The sequence below is a fragment of the Perognathus longimembris genome, chromosome 12 (genome assembly GCF_023159225.1).
Source record: "Perognathus longimembris pacificus isolate PPM17 chromosome 12, ASM2315922v1, whole genome shotgun sequence".
In the NCBI taxonomy this organism is placed as follows: domain Eukaryota; kingdom Metazoa; phylum Chordata; class Mammalia; order Rodentia; family Heteromyidae; genus Perognathus; species Perognathus longimembris.
The window spans coordinates 15608498-15631188 of NC_063172.1; the positions used below are offsets into that span (position 1 = coordinate 15608498).

The 22691-nt window shown below is 40.9% G+C and overlaps 1 protein-coding gene across 7 annotated transcripts in view; it reads left to right on the forward strand.

The window, feature by feature from the left end:
* Nucleotides 1–22691, forward strand: part of Enpp2 (ectonucleotide pyrophosphatase/phosphodiesterase 2) — a 106473-nt gene that overhangs the window by 35223 nt on the left and 48559 nt on the right. For all 7 annotated transcript variants that reach the window (XM_048359126.1, XM_048359125.1, XM_048359127.1 and 4 more), the window contains exons 3-9: nt 2250–2405; nt 6125–6250; nt 8002–8062; nt 10256–10353; nt 10550–10629; nt 11898–12017; nt 20067–20122. In XM_048359126.1, the coding sequence (XP_048215083.1) occupies nt 2250–2405; nt 6125–6250; nt 8002–8062; nt 10256–10353; nt 10550–10629; nt 11898–12017; nt 20067–20122 (697 nt within the window). The remainder of the gene's footprint in view (nt 1–2249; nt 2406–6124; nt 6251–8001; nt 8063–10255; nt 10354–10549; nt 10630–11897; nt 12018–20066; nt 20123–22691) is intronic.

Consider the following 22691-nt stretch of genomic DNA (forward strand, 5'->3'; position numbering starts at 1 on the left):
CATTATTTCCTCTTAGTAAAGGATCAAAAACCTAATTATGAGATGAACCACAATACAATGATATGCAACAGATACTAGTTTAGTCTATTACACAATGCTGGTGTGAATGACTGCTATTTTATTCTAAAGCACTGGGAAATAAAATTCCCCAAATAGTGTTTGCATAATCAGCTAGCGGGTTCTTCAACATGTTGTCAAATGAGGACACAATACATTGTATGAATACATAGAGCGTTTCACTACTATGTTAACAAACGAAGTGTAGTTAGGGGAAAACTAGTGGGGCCCTCAGTTACACAGACTTTAATGACAAGACTCCTGTGTATGTAAAACACTTAATTAAAAAATATTGACACTACCATTTACACCACAGCATTATAAATGTACACAATGCATTCTATAGCTACCAGGGTTACTTATTATTTTCTTAAAGGGAAGTGTAAGTTACATGGCGGTTAAGACTTGAAGAACCGACATTCTATTGAAGTGATGTGTGGTTAGCCCCAATTGCTAAACACTTGGATCAAGTCATAACCAGTTTTATTGCCAAACGACCCTGAACACATTCATTGGCCAGTAGTAGTACTTCATAGCTACCCAACATGTCATAAAGTTATAAAACCATGTGCCATGAAAAGTGAGAAATGTCACCGATCCCTCTGCCTGTCTGTAACCTGCCACTCAAAACCAGAGGACCCCTCACTGAGGCCTGTGAGCAGACCTGACACCTCTATTCATTCCCCACTCCTCCTGAGTGAAAGGTACAAAGACTTAAGTATGAACGCAACATGCTACCAGCAATGGTGCACCAACGAAATAGTCACAAATGAAGCCAAAGTATTTTACAGAATTTACTACGAAGTGCCTTGCAAAGCTGTTTCTACTTAAGCTTTCTCTCCCCATTATCTGGTGAGCCAGTTGCATGTCTGTGGATGACTCTTTTGGTGTGGATGGCACCCAGATCAGGGATCCAAGCAACCGCTCTGCATATGTACTCCAGGGGCCTCCTAATGAGCACAAGATGGCTCTGAAACCTCAGGGCGGTTTTGAGATCCTAGATGATCTCTTTCACTGACTTCTGAGGAGGCAGATTCTAGATTCTGTTAACAACAACTCTCTTGAAATTCTACAATCCTGGTCCTATAGCATGCCCTCCATAGGGGCAGCTAGTGGCCTTTCCCACGGGGTTGAGTTAGGCCTCTCTCATCAGTGAATGTAGGAGCTGTCTGCTTGGTGGCGGCCTAAATGCTTTCAATTATCTATCTTATTGGCCATCAAGCTGATTTGATTTGAAATTTTCCTGTGTGTGTGTGTGTGTGTGTGTGTGTGTGTGTGTGTGTGTGTGTGTGTGGGCACTGAGGGTTGAAATCAGGGCCTTGCATTCTCTTTTACCTTTTTTTCTTTTTGTCTGTTTGTTTGTGGGGTTTGAACTCAGGGCCTGGCACTGTCCCTCAGTTTTTTGTTTTTTGTTTTTTTTTTGTTTTTTGCTCAAGGCTAATGCTCCTTCGCTTTGAGCCACAGATCCACTTCCGGATTTTAGATGGTTAATTGGAGATAAGAGTCTCACAGACTTTCCTGCCTGGGCTAGCTTCGAACCATAATCCTCAGATCTCAGCCTCCTGAGTAGCTAGGATTAGAGTTGGGAGCCACTGGTATCCAGCTGGCCTCTGGCTTTTTTGCTCTAGAACCCCTACTTAGCCACAGCTCCATTTGCAGCTTTTTGCCCATTAATTGGAGATAAGAATGTCATGGAATTTTCTGACTGGACTGGCTTTGAACCTCAATCCACAGGTCTCTGCTTCCTGAGTAGCTAGGATTACAGGTGTGAGTCCCCCAGCACCTAGCTGAAAACTTCCTTTTTATTTTGGCCAGTCCTGGGGCTTGGACTCAGGGCCTGAGCACTGTCCCTGGTTTCTTTTTGCTCAAGGCTAGCACTCTGCCACTTGAGCCACAGCACCCCTTTTGGCCGTTTTCTGTATATGTGGTGCTGGGGAATTGAACCCAGGGCCTCATGTATATGAGGCAAGCACTCTTGCCACTAGGCCATATCCCCAGCCTGAAAACTTCCATTTTGTAAGCAAAGATGATCAGAAGCGCTGGATGCAGTTGCGTTTGGTCACAACTCTGTCACCAATGGGGAGCCGGTGACAGAGCCAGGTTTCTCATGCAGTCTGCTGGTAGTGCCCTGTGAATAGCTCCTGGTGCCACCTTCCCATGGTGACACTACCCTCTCATCTTATCCCTTGCAGTATTATCGGACTCCCCCTGGACCAACACTTCTGGATCGTGCAAGGGTAGATGCTTTGAGCTTCAGGAAGTTGGACCTCCTGAATGTCGGTGTGACAACCTGTGTAAGAGCTACAGCAGTTGCTGCCATGACTTTGATGAACTGTGTTTGAAGACAGGTAAGTTGCCCTTGCTATGTGCTATTGTGCATGCTGGAGCCTCCCTCTGCTTTGGCCTTTCTAAAGTGTGGACTACTATTTTGTGTCTTGAATGAGTGTTGATTCTAGGATGAACTTATGGACTACATTGGCTCAGCCATAAAGAGCTCTTTCCAGCTACATTAGATGGTGATTTTGGAAGCATTTGCGGCCATGCTGTGATTTACCTTCATTAGTTCCATCTCTTCCTGAAATTTCCACATTCACTGCTTGGTCACATGACTAGAGCTGTACACGTTCTCATAGTGTTGGGTTAAGAAAATCGTTGTTTTCTATGCAAATGGAGAATTTTTATGAAATTCTGTTGGGCACCTTGTGCTCTTAGTAGCTCTGAAATCTCCTTCTAAACTTTTCTTGGTTTGCTTTACATTTCTTCTATGCTAAAATAGTCCTTACAGCATATGAACAATATGAACAGCATGTTGAACAAATGTACATGAACCATGGAGAGGGGGGACGTTTGCCATCTTGTTACCGCCATTTTCAAAGTCAAACATTTTAGACTTTTGCACCAGCTTGCGGCCTAACTACCACACCCCTGGGCAAACCGTCTGAGAGGGCCCGGCGCCACCCTCTTCTCAGTGCCTCTGGAAACGGATGTCATGGCTTCCTTGAGAAATCATTGCTTTAAAAACAAACAAACAAACAAACAACAAAACTTTTGTGCATGAATGATTTCTTCAAAAGCCTACCTTGGGAATTCTTGTTAATATTTGATTTTTTTAAAATGGTATCTTCAGAAATGGAGACATGATTCTCTTTAGGCTCCAGAACTTCATTTATATAAAATTAACTTCAACCCATCACTAATTCTGATTTGCTCTCTCACCTCCTGAAAAATAAAAAAAGCTACATTTGGGGATATCTATCTATCTATCTTAATATATATCCATTCTAATATATACCCTTTGTATGTATATATATCCTTATATATGTGTGTATAATTTTATATATGTATATGTATATATATATGTCCTACTAAACATATATATATAATGTATTTTCCAGACATTTTATCACATTTTTTGGTTGTTTTCCTTTTCCAGGTTCTTAGCTGTGAGTCTGCAAACTTATGTACTGAGACTCTTGTAAATAAAGTGTATGAACACAACAGATGTTCCAGCAAAGTTCTTGTAGCTTTAAAACGTTATTTCCAATAGCAGTCTGTGTTTGTATAGGACAGAGAATTTTACTAACATCTTATATCTTCTCCATACTTGAGAATTTTGCCCCTGACAGGTTATATCAACTTTCCAAGTCTTGGTCTTAAAGTCATGGGACTCTGGCGAAGCTCTCTCCCTGAAGGTAGCTCAAGCCTTTCTTCCTAGGTTAAATAGACTGTAATAACATTTCATAAAATGTTCCTGTGTACAAAGGCAGCATAGGCTGAGTGTGGAAGAGTCAGATATCGAATAACAATAAACAATGGAAGGAGGAAAGAGAAGTCTCAGGGATTCTGCTATGCAGACACAAGTACTCTAGAAACAAAGTTTCAGTGTAAATTCTTCCTGCTCTTCATGGCTCTGTGTGTATGTGTGTGTGTGTGTGTGTGTGTGTGTGTGTGTAGCAATATTTGTATCTATAAACTTTGATACATATATTCCTTTTAAATGGCTATGTTGGTATTTCCTCGAACAGTTGAAACTGAATTCATTGAATAATTCACCAATATTTATATTACCTCCAATTTTGCTACTATGATGAATGCATGATACTTGATTAGGATCCTTGTGTGTGGCAGTGTTTTCCAGTTGAAATGAAAGTGCTGTGAACACAGGGGTCATGTGTCTTGTTGGTCAATATATCCTGAGCATCTGAACATAGACAGCATGGGATAAAGATGGTTGTATTTGCGAATTACCCATGGACAGTCTCAGTGTCTCGGATTTCAAGAGCCATAGTTTATTTTTCATGGCTATTTCCAATGAGAGTTCATAAATCTCATTGAATGCCTACCATGTGTCGGCCATAGCGTTACAGCCTTTGAGTCGGAGACTGGAATTACAGTGGTGAAAAGAGCTTTGTAGTCAATGGGATGAAAGTCAAACAAGCAGACTAACAGAAAATACAGTGCAGTGATGAACATGGAAAGCTTACTTTTCATCTCTCAGAAGAGTTGAACTGTGAGCTATCAGTCACGGATGCTCAGACAGGAGTCACTCTAGTCCCCACCCACCAACATCTGTGAAAGCAGAGATTTCTGCTGTAGAGACTGCCACAGAGTGTTTGAATGTGTTTTAACTTCCTTTATTTTCCTCCTTCCCCTTCCCCTCTCCCTCCTTTCCTCCTGTCCTTCCTGCCCTTCTTCCCTCCTCTCCTTCCTGTCCTTCTTCCCTCTTCCCCTCTCCTCTCTCCCTTCCCTCCCTCCCCTTCTTCCACTCCCTCCCTCCCTCTCTTCCTCCCCTTCATCCCCTTCTTCTTCTTTCCCTCCCTCCCTCCCTCCCTCCTTCCCTCCCTCCCTCCTTCCCTCCCTCCCTCCCTCCCTCCTTCCCTCCCTCCCTCCCTCCTTCTCTTCCTCCCTCCCTCCTTTCCTCCCTTCCTTTCTTTCCCTTCTCTCTTTCTCCTTCTCTCCTCTCTTCCATTCTCTCTTTCTCCCTCCTCCCACTGTCCCTTCCTTCCTCCATACTTCCTTTTTCTTTCTGTCTCTGTCTATCTGTGTCTGTCTTTCTCTCTCTCTCTCTTTTTTTTTTTTTGGCCAGTCCTGGGCCTTGAACTCAGGGCCTGAGCACTGTCCCTGGCTTCTTTTTGCTCAAGGCTAGCACTCTGCCACTTGAGCCACAGCACCACTTCTGGCCGTTTTCTGTATATGTGGTGCTGGGGAATCGAACCCAGGGCCTCATGTATACAAGGCAAGCACTAGGCCATATCCCCAGCCCCTTTCTCTCTCTTTCTTTGCTGGCAATCAAACCCAGGGGCTCCTACATGCTAGGCAAGCGCTCTACACTGAACACCGCCCCCTCACCCCGGCCCCTTGCCCTTTATATTGCTCCTGGTTTTTAGAACTTTAACCTTTGGCAGGTAGAGACAATTTGGTCATGTGTTTAAATCAAAGGGATTTAAGTTTAATAAAGATACTTCTAAAAACAAAAAAGCAGAAGGTGGGGCTGGGAATATGGCCTAGTGGTAAAAGTGCTTGTTTCATATACATGAAGCCCTGGGTTTGATTCCTCAGTACCACATATATAGAAAAAGCCAGAGGTGGCGCTGTGGCTCAAGTGGCAGAGTGCTAGCCTTGAGCAAAAAGAGGCCAGGGACAGTGCTCAGGCCCTGAGTTCAAGCCCCATTACTGGCAAAAAAAAAAAAAAAAAAAAAAAGAAAGCAGAAGGTGGAGAAGATTCCTGCAATGGTATCTCTGCCCATCACAAACCTCAGAGACCCTGTGTTTTTTTTAGGACAATTCAGGAATGATGGGCACACTGTTTGCTTTTGTGGGTTCTATTTCCCCCCAGAAAGGTCAATTGTACTTTGACTGGGCCTTCTGATTTGAAAAAAAAATTAGGAATTCACCTATCTGTATGGGCTCCAAGTATCTCCTCGGCGTCTGGCTGGCTGAAATTGCACAAGCGGATTCAGTGATGTGGGATTTGAGCTCTTTTCGCTGGAAACTCTTGGGAGCAGTTGTGGCCTCTTTCCTTTGGTTTGTGCACAGCAGTGAGTGTGTTTGATGGTGATGCTTTCAGCTCGTGGCTGGGAATGCACTAAGGACAGATGTGGAGAAGTACGCAATGAGGAGAACGCTTGTCACTGCTCTGAGGACTGCCTGGCCCGGGGAGATTGCTGCACCAATTACCAAGTGGTGTGCAAAGGTACAAGGCTTTGGGTTTGACTTATTTAATTTATATTTGGGATTGTTTAAAAATTTCTGATTTAGCCTTTTATTTTTTAAGAAGTCATTGTACAAAGAGGTTTCAATTCAGCGTGTCAGTTTATAAGTACAGTACATCTTGACCCATGTCAGCCCTTCCTTGTTCTCCCCCATCTCGCTCAACACCACCCAGCCCTTCAAGTTTCCTGCTTCCATTTTCACAGATCAGATGTGCTTTGGCTGGTATGTCTCCATTTGCCCACCCGTTCCCTCCCCATTTGTCTGCCCTCTTCCCTTTGCGTCCCCCTCCCTCTCACTCCAGACCACAAATGTTTCAGCTTCCTGGTATTTATGTTGTGAAATGGTAACGTAGTTGTGGAAAGGAGTTCCACCACTGGAACCCTCCCTTGCACATGACATACGTTAGCAAACTGGTTTGTGTGTATATGCATGTTGACTTCAGATCTCTAAAGAATAAAAACCCGTGAGAAGCTCCCAGAGCACTTGGGTACCACGGATGTAGCACCTAGGATGTGGATTTGGGAAGAGGGAAGGAGTTACATTGATGAATTCCCCTGTGCATCTTTCTTAGCTTTGCTTACTTCACATTTCAATGACCTGAAGGAGCTACACCCCCTTAAGTAGATTAAACCATCATCATTAAGAGATTGCTTACATTTTCTGCATGGTTTGAGATCAGGTTTATTAGTAGCAGAGCCCAAGAGAGGTTGATCCATGAAGTTTATTGAAGGACCCGGAAGCAGGATGGGACAGCAGGGATGGGGATGTGACTGAGGACGAGGTCGAGGTCGTTGGTTAAAGGCTCCCCTGGGACCTGATGCCTTTGGATAGCAATGATGGGCTAGAAGGGAACTGTGGGCTCCTTTAGAATAACAATTCATGTCACATGAGCTTTGGGGGAGGATACCACAGTAGAAATCTATTTTAAAATTCAAGCCCTTTCCTGCTACACTCTTGCTTAGCTTTTTCTGCTCAAAGACCACTTGAGCCACACCTCCACTTCTATTTTCTTTTTGCTGATCCACTGGGGATAACAGTCAAATTTGTCTTCTTGGACTGACTTTGAACTAGAATCCTCCAGTGTCAGCCTCCTGAGTAGTTAGGATTACAGGCCTGAGCTACGGGCACCTGGATTCTGTTCTCTATCCTTGCTAGAAGGAACTCAGAACAGACTTGAGCATCTGCTCTACTCCCAGATGTGAGTGGAAGATAAGAATGGGAGACAGCATTGGTTTTCATTTATACATTCAACCACACCCATTGGCAAATCACTTCTGTGTTGCGTTTTCTTCTGGCCATCTCAGTATATTGTAAGTCTTTCCCCTTTTCTGAAGGGAAGTTGTGTCAGGCTTTCTATGGCTTTGAGATCTTCAGTGGCAGGGAAAAGAATGTTCCAACTAATGGCCAAACAGTTTATTTCTGGAGGGATACAAACATGAAATTTTGTTCACTGACGCCACTGGGTTTTTTTTTTTTTAATCTACAAACCATTTAGACTTGAAGGCTTGAATAAACATCACTTGAGGTTATTAAATCTTAGCTTTCCTACCATGTATGGGTGTATTTTCAAAGCCAAACTAGACACTGGACTTTATTTCAGAATGTCTTTTTAGCTAGTGTCTCATAAATACGTATCAAACGGGGCATAGATCCTGTGCTTGTGTGTTTCAGCCCCTGGGTGACATTTCTAATTCAACTTCACAATCAGTGTTGTCACTCTTTTCCTTGTAGGAGAATCACATTGGGTAGATGATGACTGTGAAGAAATAAAGGCCCCTGAGTGCCCAGCCGGGTAAGTGGTCTCCAGGAGTATTATGAAGTCTTCCATGTTTCTTGTTAAAATATCACAGAGAACAGATGGGTACATTTGCTCTAAACAATGTCAACTGGAAATTCTTTTCTGTAGGCAAAAACTATCCTTAAGCTGTGACTGGAGAGATAACTCCCCCTAGTTCCACTGTAGACATTGGGCTCTGAGTAGCCCTCAGGTTGCATCCTAGGTGAACATTCTAGAACATGCATCCAACGATAGAAATATTTCTGGTGGTAATTTTTTTCCTCAGGTATTTCCTCATAGAGTTCTATTTTTTTTTCAAAAAATCTTTTTGGGAGGCTGGGAGAGAGGGGAAAAATAAGTGTATAGAAATTCTAAAAACTGTCATCCAAGAAGGTTAGGCCTACCAGATGCGATAGGAACTTGATTCATTTGAGGCCCTGCCTTGTGAGGGGACAACAAACAGAGTGACACCCCCTAGGTCAAGTGCCACCGACATCAGGCCTTCTAAGAAACTTCACAGACCTTTAAAATACTGGGCAGCAAATATATATTCATAATATATTTGGTCTTTCGATGTCTTTTTGTGTTAGGCAATACAGTCTGGAACACACATTGTAGTATCTAGATGTCTTTATTTCTCTCTCTCTCTCTCTCTCTCTCTCTCTCACCTTAGTGAGCTATTTGAACTTCTCTGGGTTTGAGGAATGGATGACAGAAATTTCTGACTGTTTTAAATGAGCTCAGGTTAACTTGGCCCTGGTAATCCAAGCCTATAATCCTAGCTACTCAGAAGGCCAAGATCTGAGGATTGAGGTTTGAAGTGAGCTAGCCTAGAAACAGTCCATGAACCTCTTCTCTTCAGTTAACCTGCAAAAAACCAGGAGTGGAAATGTGGCTCAAGTGGGAGAGGACCAGCCTTGTTGGAAAAAGTCAAGTGAGAGTGTGAGATCCTGAGATCTAGTCTCAGTAATGGCTCACAAAACAGTGCTCAGTTATTTCTAAATGGAAAGAGGTCCATGGAGCAGAGGCTTGGTGAGTGACAAGAGTCTTGACAATAGGGAACCCTCCTGTAGCATGATCTTAAATGCTTTTATGCAGCTCATTTGAAATATGTCTTATTTCTCATGGGCTTCAAATAAACTGATATATGCTATTAGAAAAATAATCTGTACATATGTTAATGTTCTCAAGTCTCATTGGTCCATGTATCTTTAGACTATCATTTCATCAGATCTGGCCTGAGTAGATGAAGAATTTTATCCTTTGTTGATGGATTATTATTATTTATATCTTCATGATGTAAATTATTTTTGATATTATTTTATTAAGCTTGAAAGAATGTGTTTATAAGTGCTTAGCTCTAGTGGTGGGATGTTAGTAATTGCCTACTCATTAATTAATATATTATTTTTTTTTGTAAGTCCTGGGGCCTTGAACTCAGGGCCTGGGTGCTGGTGTTCAAAGCTTTGTCATTTTTGAGCCAAAGCTCCACTTCCAGTTTTCTGGTGGCTAATTGTAGCTAAGAGTCTCATGGCTGTTCCTGCCTGGGTTGGCTTTGAACTGCAATCCTCAGATTTCAGTCTCCTGAGTAGCTAGGATTACAGGAGTGAGCCACCAGTGCCTGGCTATTATTTTATTATTATATTTTCAGTAGGTATTTGTTGAAGTCATACGGTGGGTCCACAAAATAGAAAAACAGGCAACATACAGACAAGGTTTTGAAATGTAGGAGGAAGAGAAACATCATTACAATAAAATGTATAATGATATAACTATGAGTGCTAGGAGAAGTAGAAATTAATATTTAAAGGAACCCAGAAACTTGAGAAAATAAACACTATGGAATAGGAAACTAAAAGCTGGGTTTTAAAGAATGAGTAGGGGTTTTCTGGGGCAAATGGGAGAATGCACATTTTACGCAGATATAACTGGATTTTGGACAATATTATTTTGTAGCCTTATTTGTAAGGTGACAGGCCAGAGCCAAGACAGTAGAGGAATGGAAATCTGGACCCATGTCCTTTGTGACTTTGGTCATTGCCCTCTGGAATTCAGTTCCCTTCAAGGTTATGTGGCTGGAAGCCCAGGTTGGCCCAGCCATCACCCTTTCTTAAAGATTCTTCTTGGAAACAATTGGTCCCAATTATGGAAAAGGGTGACAATAAAAACTGTGAACTTGTTCTAAGGCTTAACCCATGACTGTTGAAGGTTTGCCCGCCCTCCGCTGATCATCTTCTCTGTGGATGGCTTCCGGGCATCGTACATGAAGAAAGGCAGCAAAGTGATGCCCAACATCGAGAAGCTTCGTAAGTCCTGCCCCTCCTCCACGTAATCATCCATACCAGTCAGATCTTGGTTATAGACTTTGAGATCAGGACCTGCTGTTCCCATTGTCTCTGGTGATTGGAAACACAAGAATAGATGATGATGTCTACCATGGTTTGATATACTGATGGATTCCTGTTGCTTCTCTGGTCCTAATGTCCAACATGCTTATTCCAGGGTCCTGTGGCACACATTCTCCTTACATGAGGCCCGTGTACCCTACAAAAACCTTCCCTAACTTGTACACTTTGGCTACAGTAAGTATTTGTCTCAAAGGATGGGTGTTCAGAGGTCTGGAGTGATTTGGAAGGGGAGCGTTTTAAAACTGTGTTCAAAGAAATCTTTCTCCTTCCTTTCTTACTGGTGTCAGCTGTTTGCAGCAAACGCCTTTTACAATGTGGTGGGAAATAGAACCGTGTTAGTCGTAGGTATTGCCGTGTTAGAACTGAAGCCTTTTTGAGGTGTAGCTCTGCCTGGACACATACACATATTAAACCTTTCATATTCCAAAGGGTCTGTTGTCCCTTTCTGAACTTGCAGTAGTTGATTTCAGGACTGTTCTCTGTGTGTGTGTGTGTGTGTGTGTGTGTGTGTGTATGTTGTATTGCATTGCATTTGCAAATACACATAACTTGATACACCCTGACTCTTTAGCATCATGTAAGAAATAATATATTTTGCATTATCAACCTAAAAATGAGTTAATCCATTGTTTAATTAGCTAATTAATGCATTGCTCATTTTGTACCATGTTTATGTAAACTCCATGGAATTATTTTAGGGTTTATAGCTTGATGTTCTTAACAGAAATTAACCTTGATTGCAATCCAGATTTAAGCAAAAAGAAACCACAATGCTGAAGTTCCTTATCTATGTCACTTCTTCCTCTGCAGTTGTTCTTGCTATGTAATGACACACATATGCTCCAGAGAACACTAACAGAAATTTCCCATCACTGTGATAGTGTCAGTGCTGATATTGGTGTCCTCTGTGTTTTCATTAATTTTTCAGGTGCCATAAATTTTACTTCTTTCAAATATAGTCTCCTCCTCCTCCTTCTTCTTGCTCTTGTTGTTGTTGTTCTTCTCCTCCTCCTTTGTCTCCTCCTTTCATTCCTTTTTCCATCCTCTCTTTTCCTCATTCCTTTCCTCCCCCTTTTTGTTTCTTCCTTATTGTGGTTTGAAGGAAGAAATAGAATTTAACTTAAGAAAGCAAAGTCATATTTGGAAACAGAAGAATCTTTGGAGACACATGCATGAATGTCAAACTAAAGTAATACATTTTATTGTTATCAGTCAAAAACCAAATATTTAACTTTTATAGTTATGTCAGATTTCTCGGATGATTTAGGAACTAGTAGCCAATATTTATCTTTGCCTAGGGCTGATATATGGTAACACCCTATAAATATCTTAACTGGTTTTGGAAATTGAACTTTATTTTAAAACCTGTGATAATGGCATTTGTAACAGAACGAATACATGCAAGTTATGTTGCTTTAACAATAACTTTGCTTTGTCTGAAGGGTTTGTATCCTGAGTCTCATGGGATTGTTGGCAACTCCATGTACGACCCAGTGTTTGATGCCACCTTCCATCTCCGAGGGCGAGAGAAATTTAATCACAGGTGGTGGGGGGGTCAGCCGGTAAGTATTGCCGTGTGTGTGTGTGTGTGTGTGTGTGTGTGTCTGTGTGTGTCTGTGTTGTGAAATGCGTCATCTCTGAACTTGCTAGCTGAGAAAAATATGTAATTAGCTCATACTTGGAAATGTTTGTTTTTGATGTCATATATATGTATATATATGCATATATATATACAATACATGTACATATGTGTGACATGTATGGGTAAGGCAATGTAGTTAGATTGTATTTGTGCATGCATATACTTGTGTTGGCATACAATTTACACGTTGACACACACATGTGTCTCCATGGACATAAGTAAGAGTGGGAGATGATAAATGTCGTTCACCAGGATATTAGTGGTAGAAATGATACTACTGTAAGTTGAGTTTCAGAAGCATTTTGAAGGACTATTTAGTCAGATCTGATTAATTTATCAGATTTGGGGATATAGACTAAAAAACAAAATGAATGATTATGTCCTTCCTGATATTTGGGCCATAGTAAACAAAACCGGAGAAGTTTGCTAGCAAAAAGGAACTGGCTGCAACCCATAGTTAACCCATGACATCTTCGAACTAATCCCTTTGTGAAAATTATGCAAATTAACTATAATGAGTAGACATCTACCTAGATCCTGAGACAGCAAATTAAGACACAGTCATCCAATGGCTGGGCAGAGGACCAAAAGGGTTGTAGGTGGCTTTTACCTGGTGATTTCCTGGGAGGGTGAATGAATCGGCGACTTTGGTCAGCCTTGAGCAATGCAGTGACCTAAGAGCTGTGGTGGCGAAAGGTGAGGCACTGGGCTTGAGAGGGGTTCAGAATCACCACAAGAGCTTTCCTCGGCGACATAGTCATCCAGAGACCTGTAGAGAGGATGAGAATTGACTCTGTGTCATGCAAACAAACACTCAAAGGCAGAGGAAACTCTCTTTACAATAGACATTCGGATTTTGTTGTCTTTATTCCAGCTGGACTTCCAGAAGTATATGACAACCTAGGTTGCGATCATACTGAAATTTATCAACAGGGTGGATTTCCCCCAAGTTTACTACAGAAGAATAGTGGAATGGGTAACTAAAATGATGGGTATTTGAACTCAAGCAGGCAGTTGGTCTTCTGTAATAATTTTAGCATGGAAGTCACCTTGCCCTCTGCAGCGCAAAGAACACAGGGATGAATAGTAATTTTGTCTAATTGGATCATCCTCTGGGTTAGCGTGACTCACAGCAGAAGAGGCCACACATTCATGAGCTTGTGCAGACCCGAGCTGAGGGAATTGCAGATCTCTCCATGAAGCAAAGCTTGTTTCAGCTCTGCCTCATTCCTCACCCGCTCTCAAAAGTTGACACAGTTGACCAGTCCTCTAATGCTGACCAAGACTTCCGGGGAAACTGATTCGTATTTCTGACCACCATCTTTATGAGGATGGGCCTGGTTAGAATTCTAAAGGCCATTGCAACTATAACTTAAAAATCCATTTTTATTGAAATTTATTGACCTATTGAGCAAACATATAGACAGAAACTGTAACCTAAGAATAGGAAGTAGAAATATGATAAGAAACAATTAATAAAGCTTGCTCAGGCTGTTATACAAACCACCGAGTCTTGTACATTTCACAAAGTCACTAGTGAGAAAATAATTGGGGTAAAGAAAATATTTATAAAAATCTTAGACTGGTAATTAAATTTATTTTTACTGAATGACGAAATGTAAGACATCTAGCCAAAGAGTATGAGGCACTGGATTAAATGGTGAATAAGTTACTTCTTATCCTTGTTTAAAACCTACATGGGAGTGAGACCGTTTTTCTGTGTTCATCGGAGATTTTAATACATTTTTTTGTTTTGTTTTTAAAACAAGATTTTCCAAGCTGACCTTGAGCCTGTGATCTTCCTGCCTTGTATCCCAAGTGCTGGGATTACAGGAATGAACCACCATACCTAGCTTCACTCCAACATTTGAATCTATTAGTCTTCCAAAGACAATTTCCATAATTTAAACTTATCTTTTTAAAACGTGCATATAGCTATATTAGCATACTCTTAATCTGCTTTTAATTTGCCTTCAGGATGTACTCTTAGCGGTCTTCATTCCCTGCTGACCCTGCAGATCTCACATGCATCTTAAAGGAGTTCCTTATATGTGTTTTTGTTTTTGAAAATCCTCTTAGCTATAATCCTGCAATTTGGGATAGAAAACTCAGTGAAGTTGTTTAATTATGTCGGATCTCAAGACTTAATCTACAGCCTGGCATGGTTAGGTGTCCCCCGGCTCTGCTGTGGCTTGGCCTTACCTGCACTTTCTTCTCAGCTGGACTTTACCTGTGCGTCCTCTAGGAGAGGCCATCCTGGAGGACAGGACTTCTCCCCTCCTTATTCTCTTCTTCCTTCTCTTTCTCTTTGCCACACAAAAACTCTGCCACTTGTACTGTGCCCCAGTCTGTGTGTGTGTGTGTCTGGGTGCACATGCATGCATGTGTGCATGCGTGTATATTTTTCAGATAGAATCTCATGCTTTGTCCTAATGGCCTAAAACCACCTCTCCAGGAGCTCGGATTACAGGCATGGAACATCATGCCTAGCCCAAGATCCCATCTTCTTAGTCTTGGGAGTTGTATGGCCATCTTTCAGCAACTTCATCCCTGTCATAACCACCTGGGCAGCAGCGGAGTACCTCATGATCCGTGAGCAGGGCCCCTGGCTCTCCTATCCCCAGTGTCTCCTGACTCCCAGTGACTCTTCTATTTCTGCTGATGCTAGGCTGCCCCTCGCCTCCAGGGATTCTAGTTACCCTCACTTTGTGATTTTGAATGCAAAAGAAACAAATGTTTTTTTTTTTTAAAAGAACTGCTAAAATATTCTACAATGGTGTTTATGTTTAAAAACACGTTTTGCTTCTTTTCTTTTTCAAAGCTTCTCTTCTGGTCTCATAGTGAGTCCCAATGAAGAGGTTTGATTTATTCCTGCAATCATAGCAAGAGGATACAACAATATTCCCTCTTGTTCTATTTCAAAATGTAGCACTTAGGGCATCAGTGTTGAAAGTTGGGTCTCTAGGTACAAAAGAGCAAGGGTTGAATTTGGGGGATTAAAGACAAAAGCCCAACTCTGTTTTCTTAGATCCCTTCCTTTTTCTTTTAAAAAAACCTGTGAGGAAATTTATGTTTGAATTCAAAATCAGAGAGGCTATAATTGTGATTTTTCTGAATGAAGATGGAAACAGCAAGCCCCTCCTCCCTTCTCTTTCGAACAGTTCTAGAAAGTTGTTTTTACTTTGCTTTTTTGAGCAACATTTCAGTGATTTATTTTCTTTCTTGGGAATTATTTAAGTTCTTTGGCCTGAAATATTACACATATACATATTCCTTTGCAGAATATATATTACAGAATATATGTCATAGAAGAAAATATATTTCAGAATATATATACACACATATATATGGGTATATATTATGTATATAATCTCCAAAGGAATTCCTAAAACAATTTCTAGAACTTAAGTTTCAATCTTGAAGCATTTGTTAAACCTTGATAGATTCTTCTAAGGTTTTTTTTTTATGTTTTTGCTGTTCATTTCACATGTTCTTGGTTATTTGCTTGTATTTTGTTCTTCTAACCATGCTCCTTGATCTTGTAGAATATAAGGTCAGAATATGTCTCTACCAAGAAGTAAGGAGAACGGTCTGGCTTCTTTTTCTCCCCTCCCAGAATAAGCACACACACACACACACACACACACACACACACACACACACACACACACTTCTGCCCCCCACCCCTATCTTTTTTTGTCAGTCATGGACTTGAACTCGGAGCTTGGGTGCTGTCTCTGAGCTCTTCTGCTCAAGGCTAATGCTCTAGCACTTTGAGCCACAGAGCCACTTTCAGTTTTCTGGTAGTTAATTGGTCTTAAGAGTCTCATGGACTTTCCTGCTCTGGCTGGCTTTGAACTGTGACCCTCAGATCTCAGCCTCTTGAGTAGCTAGGAGTACCAGAGTGAGCCACCAGTGCCCAGCTTTCCTCCACCCTTCTTTTTTTTTTTTTTTTTTTCTTTTTGCCAGTCCCGGGGCTTGAGACTCAGGGCCTGAGCACTGTCCCTGGCTTCTTTTTGCTCAAGGCTACCACTCAGCCAACTTGAGCCACAGCGCCACTTCTGGCCTTTTCTTTGTATGTGGTGCTGGGAATCGAACCTAGGGCTTCATGTATACGAGTCAAGGAATCTTGCCACTTGGCCATATTCCCAGCTCCTCCACCCTTCTTGAGGTAGGGTCTTTCTAGTTATAGCAGCTTGGCCCCAAATTCACTGTATGTAGCCCAGGATTGCCTTGAACTCCTGATCCTCCTGCCGCCATCTTCCAAGTGCTGACGTGGCAGCCATGTACACCCCCCCCCCATCCTCATTAGAAAGACACTTCATGACCTTTCAGGGAATCTATTAATTCTCCAATACATTTTTAGAAAGTACAGAAAGGTATAAAGAAGAAATTAGTTTTCTTTAATAATAATAATAAAAAAAAGATGTGTGCTGATAAGAATCGCAAGCCCTTTCGTATCACACAGTAGAGTACTTACCAGTTTAGCCAGGAGTATTCTGGGTTGGGAGGCCTAGGAGTGAGGCGAGGCTGTGAATGTACAGAGTGTGAACACAGAGGCGTGGAGGAGCAGGCCTCGGGCCACAGCCAGCTGGTGACCAGCCTTGGTCAGCTAGGTTACTTTGAGCAAGAGGGAGCTAGGTCCTGCCTCCCTGGCCCCTTCCTCTCCTCCCAGCAGAGGTCCAGTCCTTCTTTTATTTCCTTCATGATATGGGTTAGGTTCTTATCAGAATTACCCTAGCACTCACTTGGTCACATTCTTTCCAAGTGTGCATTTGTTTAAATACTGCAGGGACATCTTTTGGTATTTCTGTCCCTAGGGTACCCTGAATCCAAAGCTGTTCCTGGGGCTTCTTATTGTCCAGATGTTCACATCAGCATGCATTTTGCAATACAATTTTGGACAATGTAGTGCCATGATTTGATACATTTATATTTTTTCCTTAAAAAAAACAACACCCAGTTTATTCTCTTTCCTATGTGTCAAATATTGCTTGGTACAGTTTCCTTGGGAATAGCAAGGCACTAGCTTCTCTAGGAAGTTGTTTGGATATGAATATACTAAGCTGAGCTGGTGAAATTAAAGTAAGTATAAAAATAGATCTTGTATTACAAAAACGTGTCTTCCATGGGAACTGCCTCTCCTCTCTCTCTCTCTCTCTCTCTCTCTCTCTCTCTCTCTCTCTAAGACAGCTGTAGGATGATCAGCACTTAGTTTCAGCTCACCTTCCTGCGTAAGGAAGAATAAACACTGGTTGGGGCATGCCAGACTTTGTTTATAAAGTAGAAGGATGATCTAGATTGGACCAGACCCATGGAGCTGTCAGTAGCATGAATGTGGGGTGGGGCTCTCACCCTTCTTTGGGTCATGAAATCCACCAGTGCTCAGAGCCCCACCATCTGAGAGGTGCTGTGTGCTCCTCCACCCATGTGTCATTGGCCAGCTGCAGAAGCTGTAGTATTTAGGGGAGGGGCTTTCTAGATGCCCCATGGGAGTCAGGGATTTTTTTTTTTTTTTAGAGATTTGCAACCCAGGCAGACATCTTTTTTTTTTTTTTTTTTGCCAGTCCTGGGGCTTGAACTCAGGGCCTGAGCACTGTCCCTGGCTTCCTTTTTGCTCAAGGCTAGCACTCTGCCACTTGAGCCACAACGCCTCTTCTGGCCATTTTCTAGATATGTGGTGCTGGAGAATCGAACCCAGGGCTTCATGTATACGAGGCAAGCTCTCTTGCCACTAGGCCATATTCCCAGCCCCCAGGCAGATCTTTGACATCATGGCCAGGCTCCCAAGCTCCTGCATTCCACACTTCTCCAAATTATGTGTTTCCACCAAAAAGAAAGTTTTTCCCTGGAGTCATAAAATATGCCTGAAGACTGGATACCATGAAGCCAGAAAGAAACAAGCTATCGTTCCTGTATTGTTTTACTTTGGTCTTGTAGTAAACAACAGTTCTCTCTCATTGGCCTTTACAGTATTTCCTTCCTTTAAGTGAAAGAATTCTCATAGGCTTGTATTCAGTGTGACAGTTACTACCCTAAGCTTGTGTGTGTGTGTGTGTGTGTGTGTGTGTGTGTGTGTATGAATGTGCGCACATGTGTGCCCATGTGCAGGCACATGCTCATTGCAGATACTGGATACTGGGGTTTGAGCTCAGGGCCTGGGCACTGTCCCTGAGCTTTTTTTTTGTTGTTGTTAAATTTTAACTTTTGATGAAATTGTTATTGTAAAGATGATGTACAGAGGGGTTACAGTTACCTAAGTCAGGTAAAGAGTGCATTTCTTTTTGAACAATGTCATCCCTTCTCTTGCTCTCTCTGATTTTTTCCATTTTGACCCCACCCACAAGTTGTATGGTTCATTTTCAACACAGTGTCTAGTGAGTATTACTGCTGCATTTGTTCACCCTTGGTCACACCATTTCTGTGCTCCTCCTTGCTCTCCCAAACACATCAACAAAGGAAATTTTGAAAAAACCACCTCTGGTTTCCATTTCCTGGAGTTCCTTTTGATAAATGTTATTTTATATGATTAGATGCACATAGTTATTGCACCTTTGTGATCTTCTCTTAAGAATATCTTCCTTTGGTCTCACACTGTGTGAATGCTTAAAACTTTTTTGCTGAAGGTTATATTACTTAAGCCACTCAGGCTCTGTGTGTGTGTGTGTGTGTGTGTGTGTGTGTGTGTGTGTGTGTGTGATTAGCTGGTGAGAAGAGTTTCATGGATTTTCCCACTTAGACTGGCTTCAAACCTCCATCTTCAGATCTTAGCATCCTGGGTAGTTAGGATTATAGGCATGAGCTATCTGAGCCAAGCCCCTAGGCTGTTTTTAATGTTCCCAGAATAACTAGATTCAATTTATTTCCATTGTTGTTTAACACTAAAGACTGAAAGTGACCAAAATTCATAGTTACCAAATGCCACACACTTTAAAGTTGATGGACTTTAAGCAGTCATTCATTAATCTGTAGACTAATTATATGGGCTAGAACGTATTTATCTATATTTTAAAAGAAATTGAAGCCCAGAGAGTTAAGTGCAGAGACTTGCTATGCTATACTTGTTTAAGTATAGAGCCATATAAGATGGGGGAGGGATTAGGAAAGATTAAATGGGGGGGGTGAATTTGATCAAAGCACATTATATGCATTCAGGGATATGCTACAATAAAAACCTTTTGTATAGTTAATTTATGTTAATTAGGAAAAGAAACTTGATAGAAGTCTATGTGGTTGTTTGTGACAGAAACCATATTTAAATCTAGGCTGTCTGGTAACAGAGGCTGGATTCTGAACTCCTGCATCTTTTGCCTCTCGCTGATGCACAAACTACAAATAACATTTTAAAAAGTCCTCATGAAAAGTGAGTTCACCTAACTTCCCCTAGAAACTTGCCGTGAAGTCTTATCTACTAATCTTATCTACTAAAATCTTATCTAGCAAACTAAAAGACATAGGAAAAATCCAGAATAAAAATTTGCGCTTTCTTCTCTTCTTTCTATTCATCTAGTTTCAGGCAAACAAGACAAGCTAGGTCCTAAGACTCTGACATCTGGGTGCAAATTGGGGCTGTCCTCTGTAAGGCTTTAGCAAGAAAGGAAACATATGGCTTCCTTCTGAATCCTTTGATGAGCAAAACTCAGCCCCTTGAGTGAAATGTTCAAAGCAGTTATCAGAAAATTCAGGTACAGAGAGGCTTCGAGATGAAATACCAGTTTTAAAACAAAATGTCATTAGAATCACAGCAGAGATTTTGAGAGCTTTAACAGAGACTGTATTGAATAACATTCATGGAAATAGTGATTCTGACTTCCAGATGTGAGGAAAAAATGGTTGCAAATAATGTGAAATTTATGGTGTGGTGTGAGTAGGGTATAAAATATCAGATCTAATATAGTTTAAAACCTTTCCCCCCTTCTTTAACCAAAACTCAGAGCACATTATAAGCCTCCTATGTTTTCCTTATTAGCTATGGATTACAGCCACCAAGCAAGGCGTGAGAGCGGGAACATTCTTTTGGTCTGTGTAAGTCACTTTTGTTTTGTCAATATTTATAAAATTGCAGTTGTGATTCAATGTATGAAACATAAGTTCAGTATTGATTTCATTTCAGTTAGATGTAAAAATATCAAACTGTAGAGTATTTGCTGATTCTTAATAACTTTCTGGTTAGTTTTTCTGAGGTCATTTCTCTGTCCCTCTTCTTCATCCAATATCTCTCCTTCCCTTCCTCCCTCCCTCCCTCCCTCCCTCCCTCCCTCCCTCCCTCCCTCCCTCCCTCCCTCCCTCCCTCTCTTTCTCTCTCTCTCCTTTTTATTTAACTTGTTAAATGAAGAAGGTTTTCATTTTTTCTATTCATCCTTTTGCTCTCACTCTTCCCCTTTATGGGGTTTTTGGTAACTTGCTACCTTGGGAATGTATATTTCTCTTAGATATTTTATTTATTTATTTATTTTTATACTAAAAGAATAAAGATTTTTTTTAAGCATTGTATTTTAATGTTGTAGCTTGGATGACCATTTTCTATAAATCTATTGCAACCTGCCATGTGTATTTTGGTACACAGATTTAAAAATCGCATGTGATTTCAGGCAGCTGGGTAGCCGATGGAGTGGTATGGAGGATGGAAGTTCCAGACAGGAGACTTGGGTGGGGAAACTTCCATTTGTCCCCCCTAATCTCCCATCAAACACCAAGATTTCCATAATAAAATGGGACTATTTCTTACCTTTGTAGGAGTGATGGGGGGGTTAGTAGTTACAATTTGAATTGTTGCCTCTGTAGAAGTGATAGGAGGTTAGTAGTCTATGTGTGTAAAGCTTAAATTACTCAATAAAATTGTTAGCACACTGATTATTTTAAGGCTCCTTTGTAAAGAGAGGAATATGTTTTACCTTTCATGGAGATTTTATTCCCACCAAGATGTTCTTTCCGTCCTTTTCTTTTTTAGCCATCTAAAGTGGTTTCCCTGTTCACCTCTTACATGTTAACAAATATTTGACTATTCTCTAAAAGCAGTGTGCTTAGAGCAATCCCAGGTTCAGATTAATCCAGAATGGGACCATCTGTGTTCTCCAAATTTAGGAACAAAGGTAGCTTTTTCAGATTTGAAGGGCTAAATTGAAATTGGTTGGGTGACTTGAAGCTAAGACAGAGTATGCTTTTAACAGTATTTTTTTTTAAAAGAGGTTTCTGAGTTGAGAAATAAGCAAGGATATGTTAGAAATGACACTGCTTAATGTAGGCAGTGTGCTGATTTACTAATTTAATCTTATACATTGCCTTTCTTTTAACCCTTGAGGGTCACCAATGCTTATATAGAGGGATTTCTTCTGCCCTCACAACTCATTTTTTTTTTTTTTCTGGCAGAATGGAGAGGAGCCAACAGCATAATTAATACTTAGTCCTCACCCTACCCCCTGAGAGGGCTGCAAGGCTTCCTTGAAAAGGCCCAGTGTTCTGGTTTCAAATGACAATTTTCTCCACCCATTCGAAACCACTTATAAGAAGCTGGCTTTGTGTGCTCTAAAGATGTCAGGAGTTTTGCTTTGCTTCTCAGACTATTATCTCTATGTTCTGGAAGTGACTTGGGTTCATTTAGTTTCTTTCCTCTGTCACCTTTTGGAGCTTTTTGTAACTTCAATAAAACATGATCATACTTCCAGTTGTCTAAGAACATCCATGCCTAGGAAATCTACAGAGGAAATTCTGAAAGAAAAAAAAAAGAAATTTAAAACTATATCCAATCTCTACATTTTTACAGTCTTACATCTCTACAGTCTTACATTTTGCAGGTCCCTTTTTTAGCTTGTCTTGTATGGAAAGCAAGAATTATACTCTTGTTTTTAAATAACAGTACTTTATTCTAAAGTCATTCTCAGTGGATGTCCATAACTTTCTTTATATGAATTATGTTCAATTCACATTCAAAAGCCGTGATACTCAGCTATGAGTGTTTAGATTCAATCTAGTTCACGTCTACTGCTCCTGAAGTATTGACCCTTGGAAAAGTGATTTAATCACTCAAGTCCTCATCTTTAAATGGGAATTATAGTACCTTCATGACAGGGTATTGTAAAAACAGAATAAATTATAATTAATTCATTATTTATTTTAAATTTCTTATTTAATATGCCCATTAGGGTACTTGGTACACAGAGAACAGCCAATACATAGCATTAAAAAATTTACATTTCTTTTAACATGGACTAATCAATGTATATATATCCTAAGAAAAATTGTTCCCTTTTATCACTTAATACTTTACCTAGTTCTTCATTCCCCCCTTTTTCTTTCCTGAGGATGTCTAATGTACTTGGCCTCTTGATAAATTTTGCATCAGTCAATAGTGGTGGACATAATGTGGACTCAATTTTATATATATATATATTGTCAGTCCTGGGGCTTGAACTCAAGGCCTGAGCACTGTCCCTGGCTTCTTTTTGCTCAAGGATAGCACTTTACCACTTGAGCCATAGCACCACTTCTGGCTTTTTTTTTTTTTTTTTTAATATATTTGGTGTTGAGGAATTGAACCCAGGGCTTTATGTATACAAGGCAAGCACTCTACCACTAGGCCATATTCCCAGCCCCC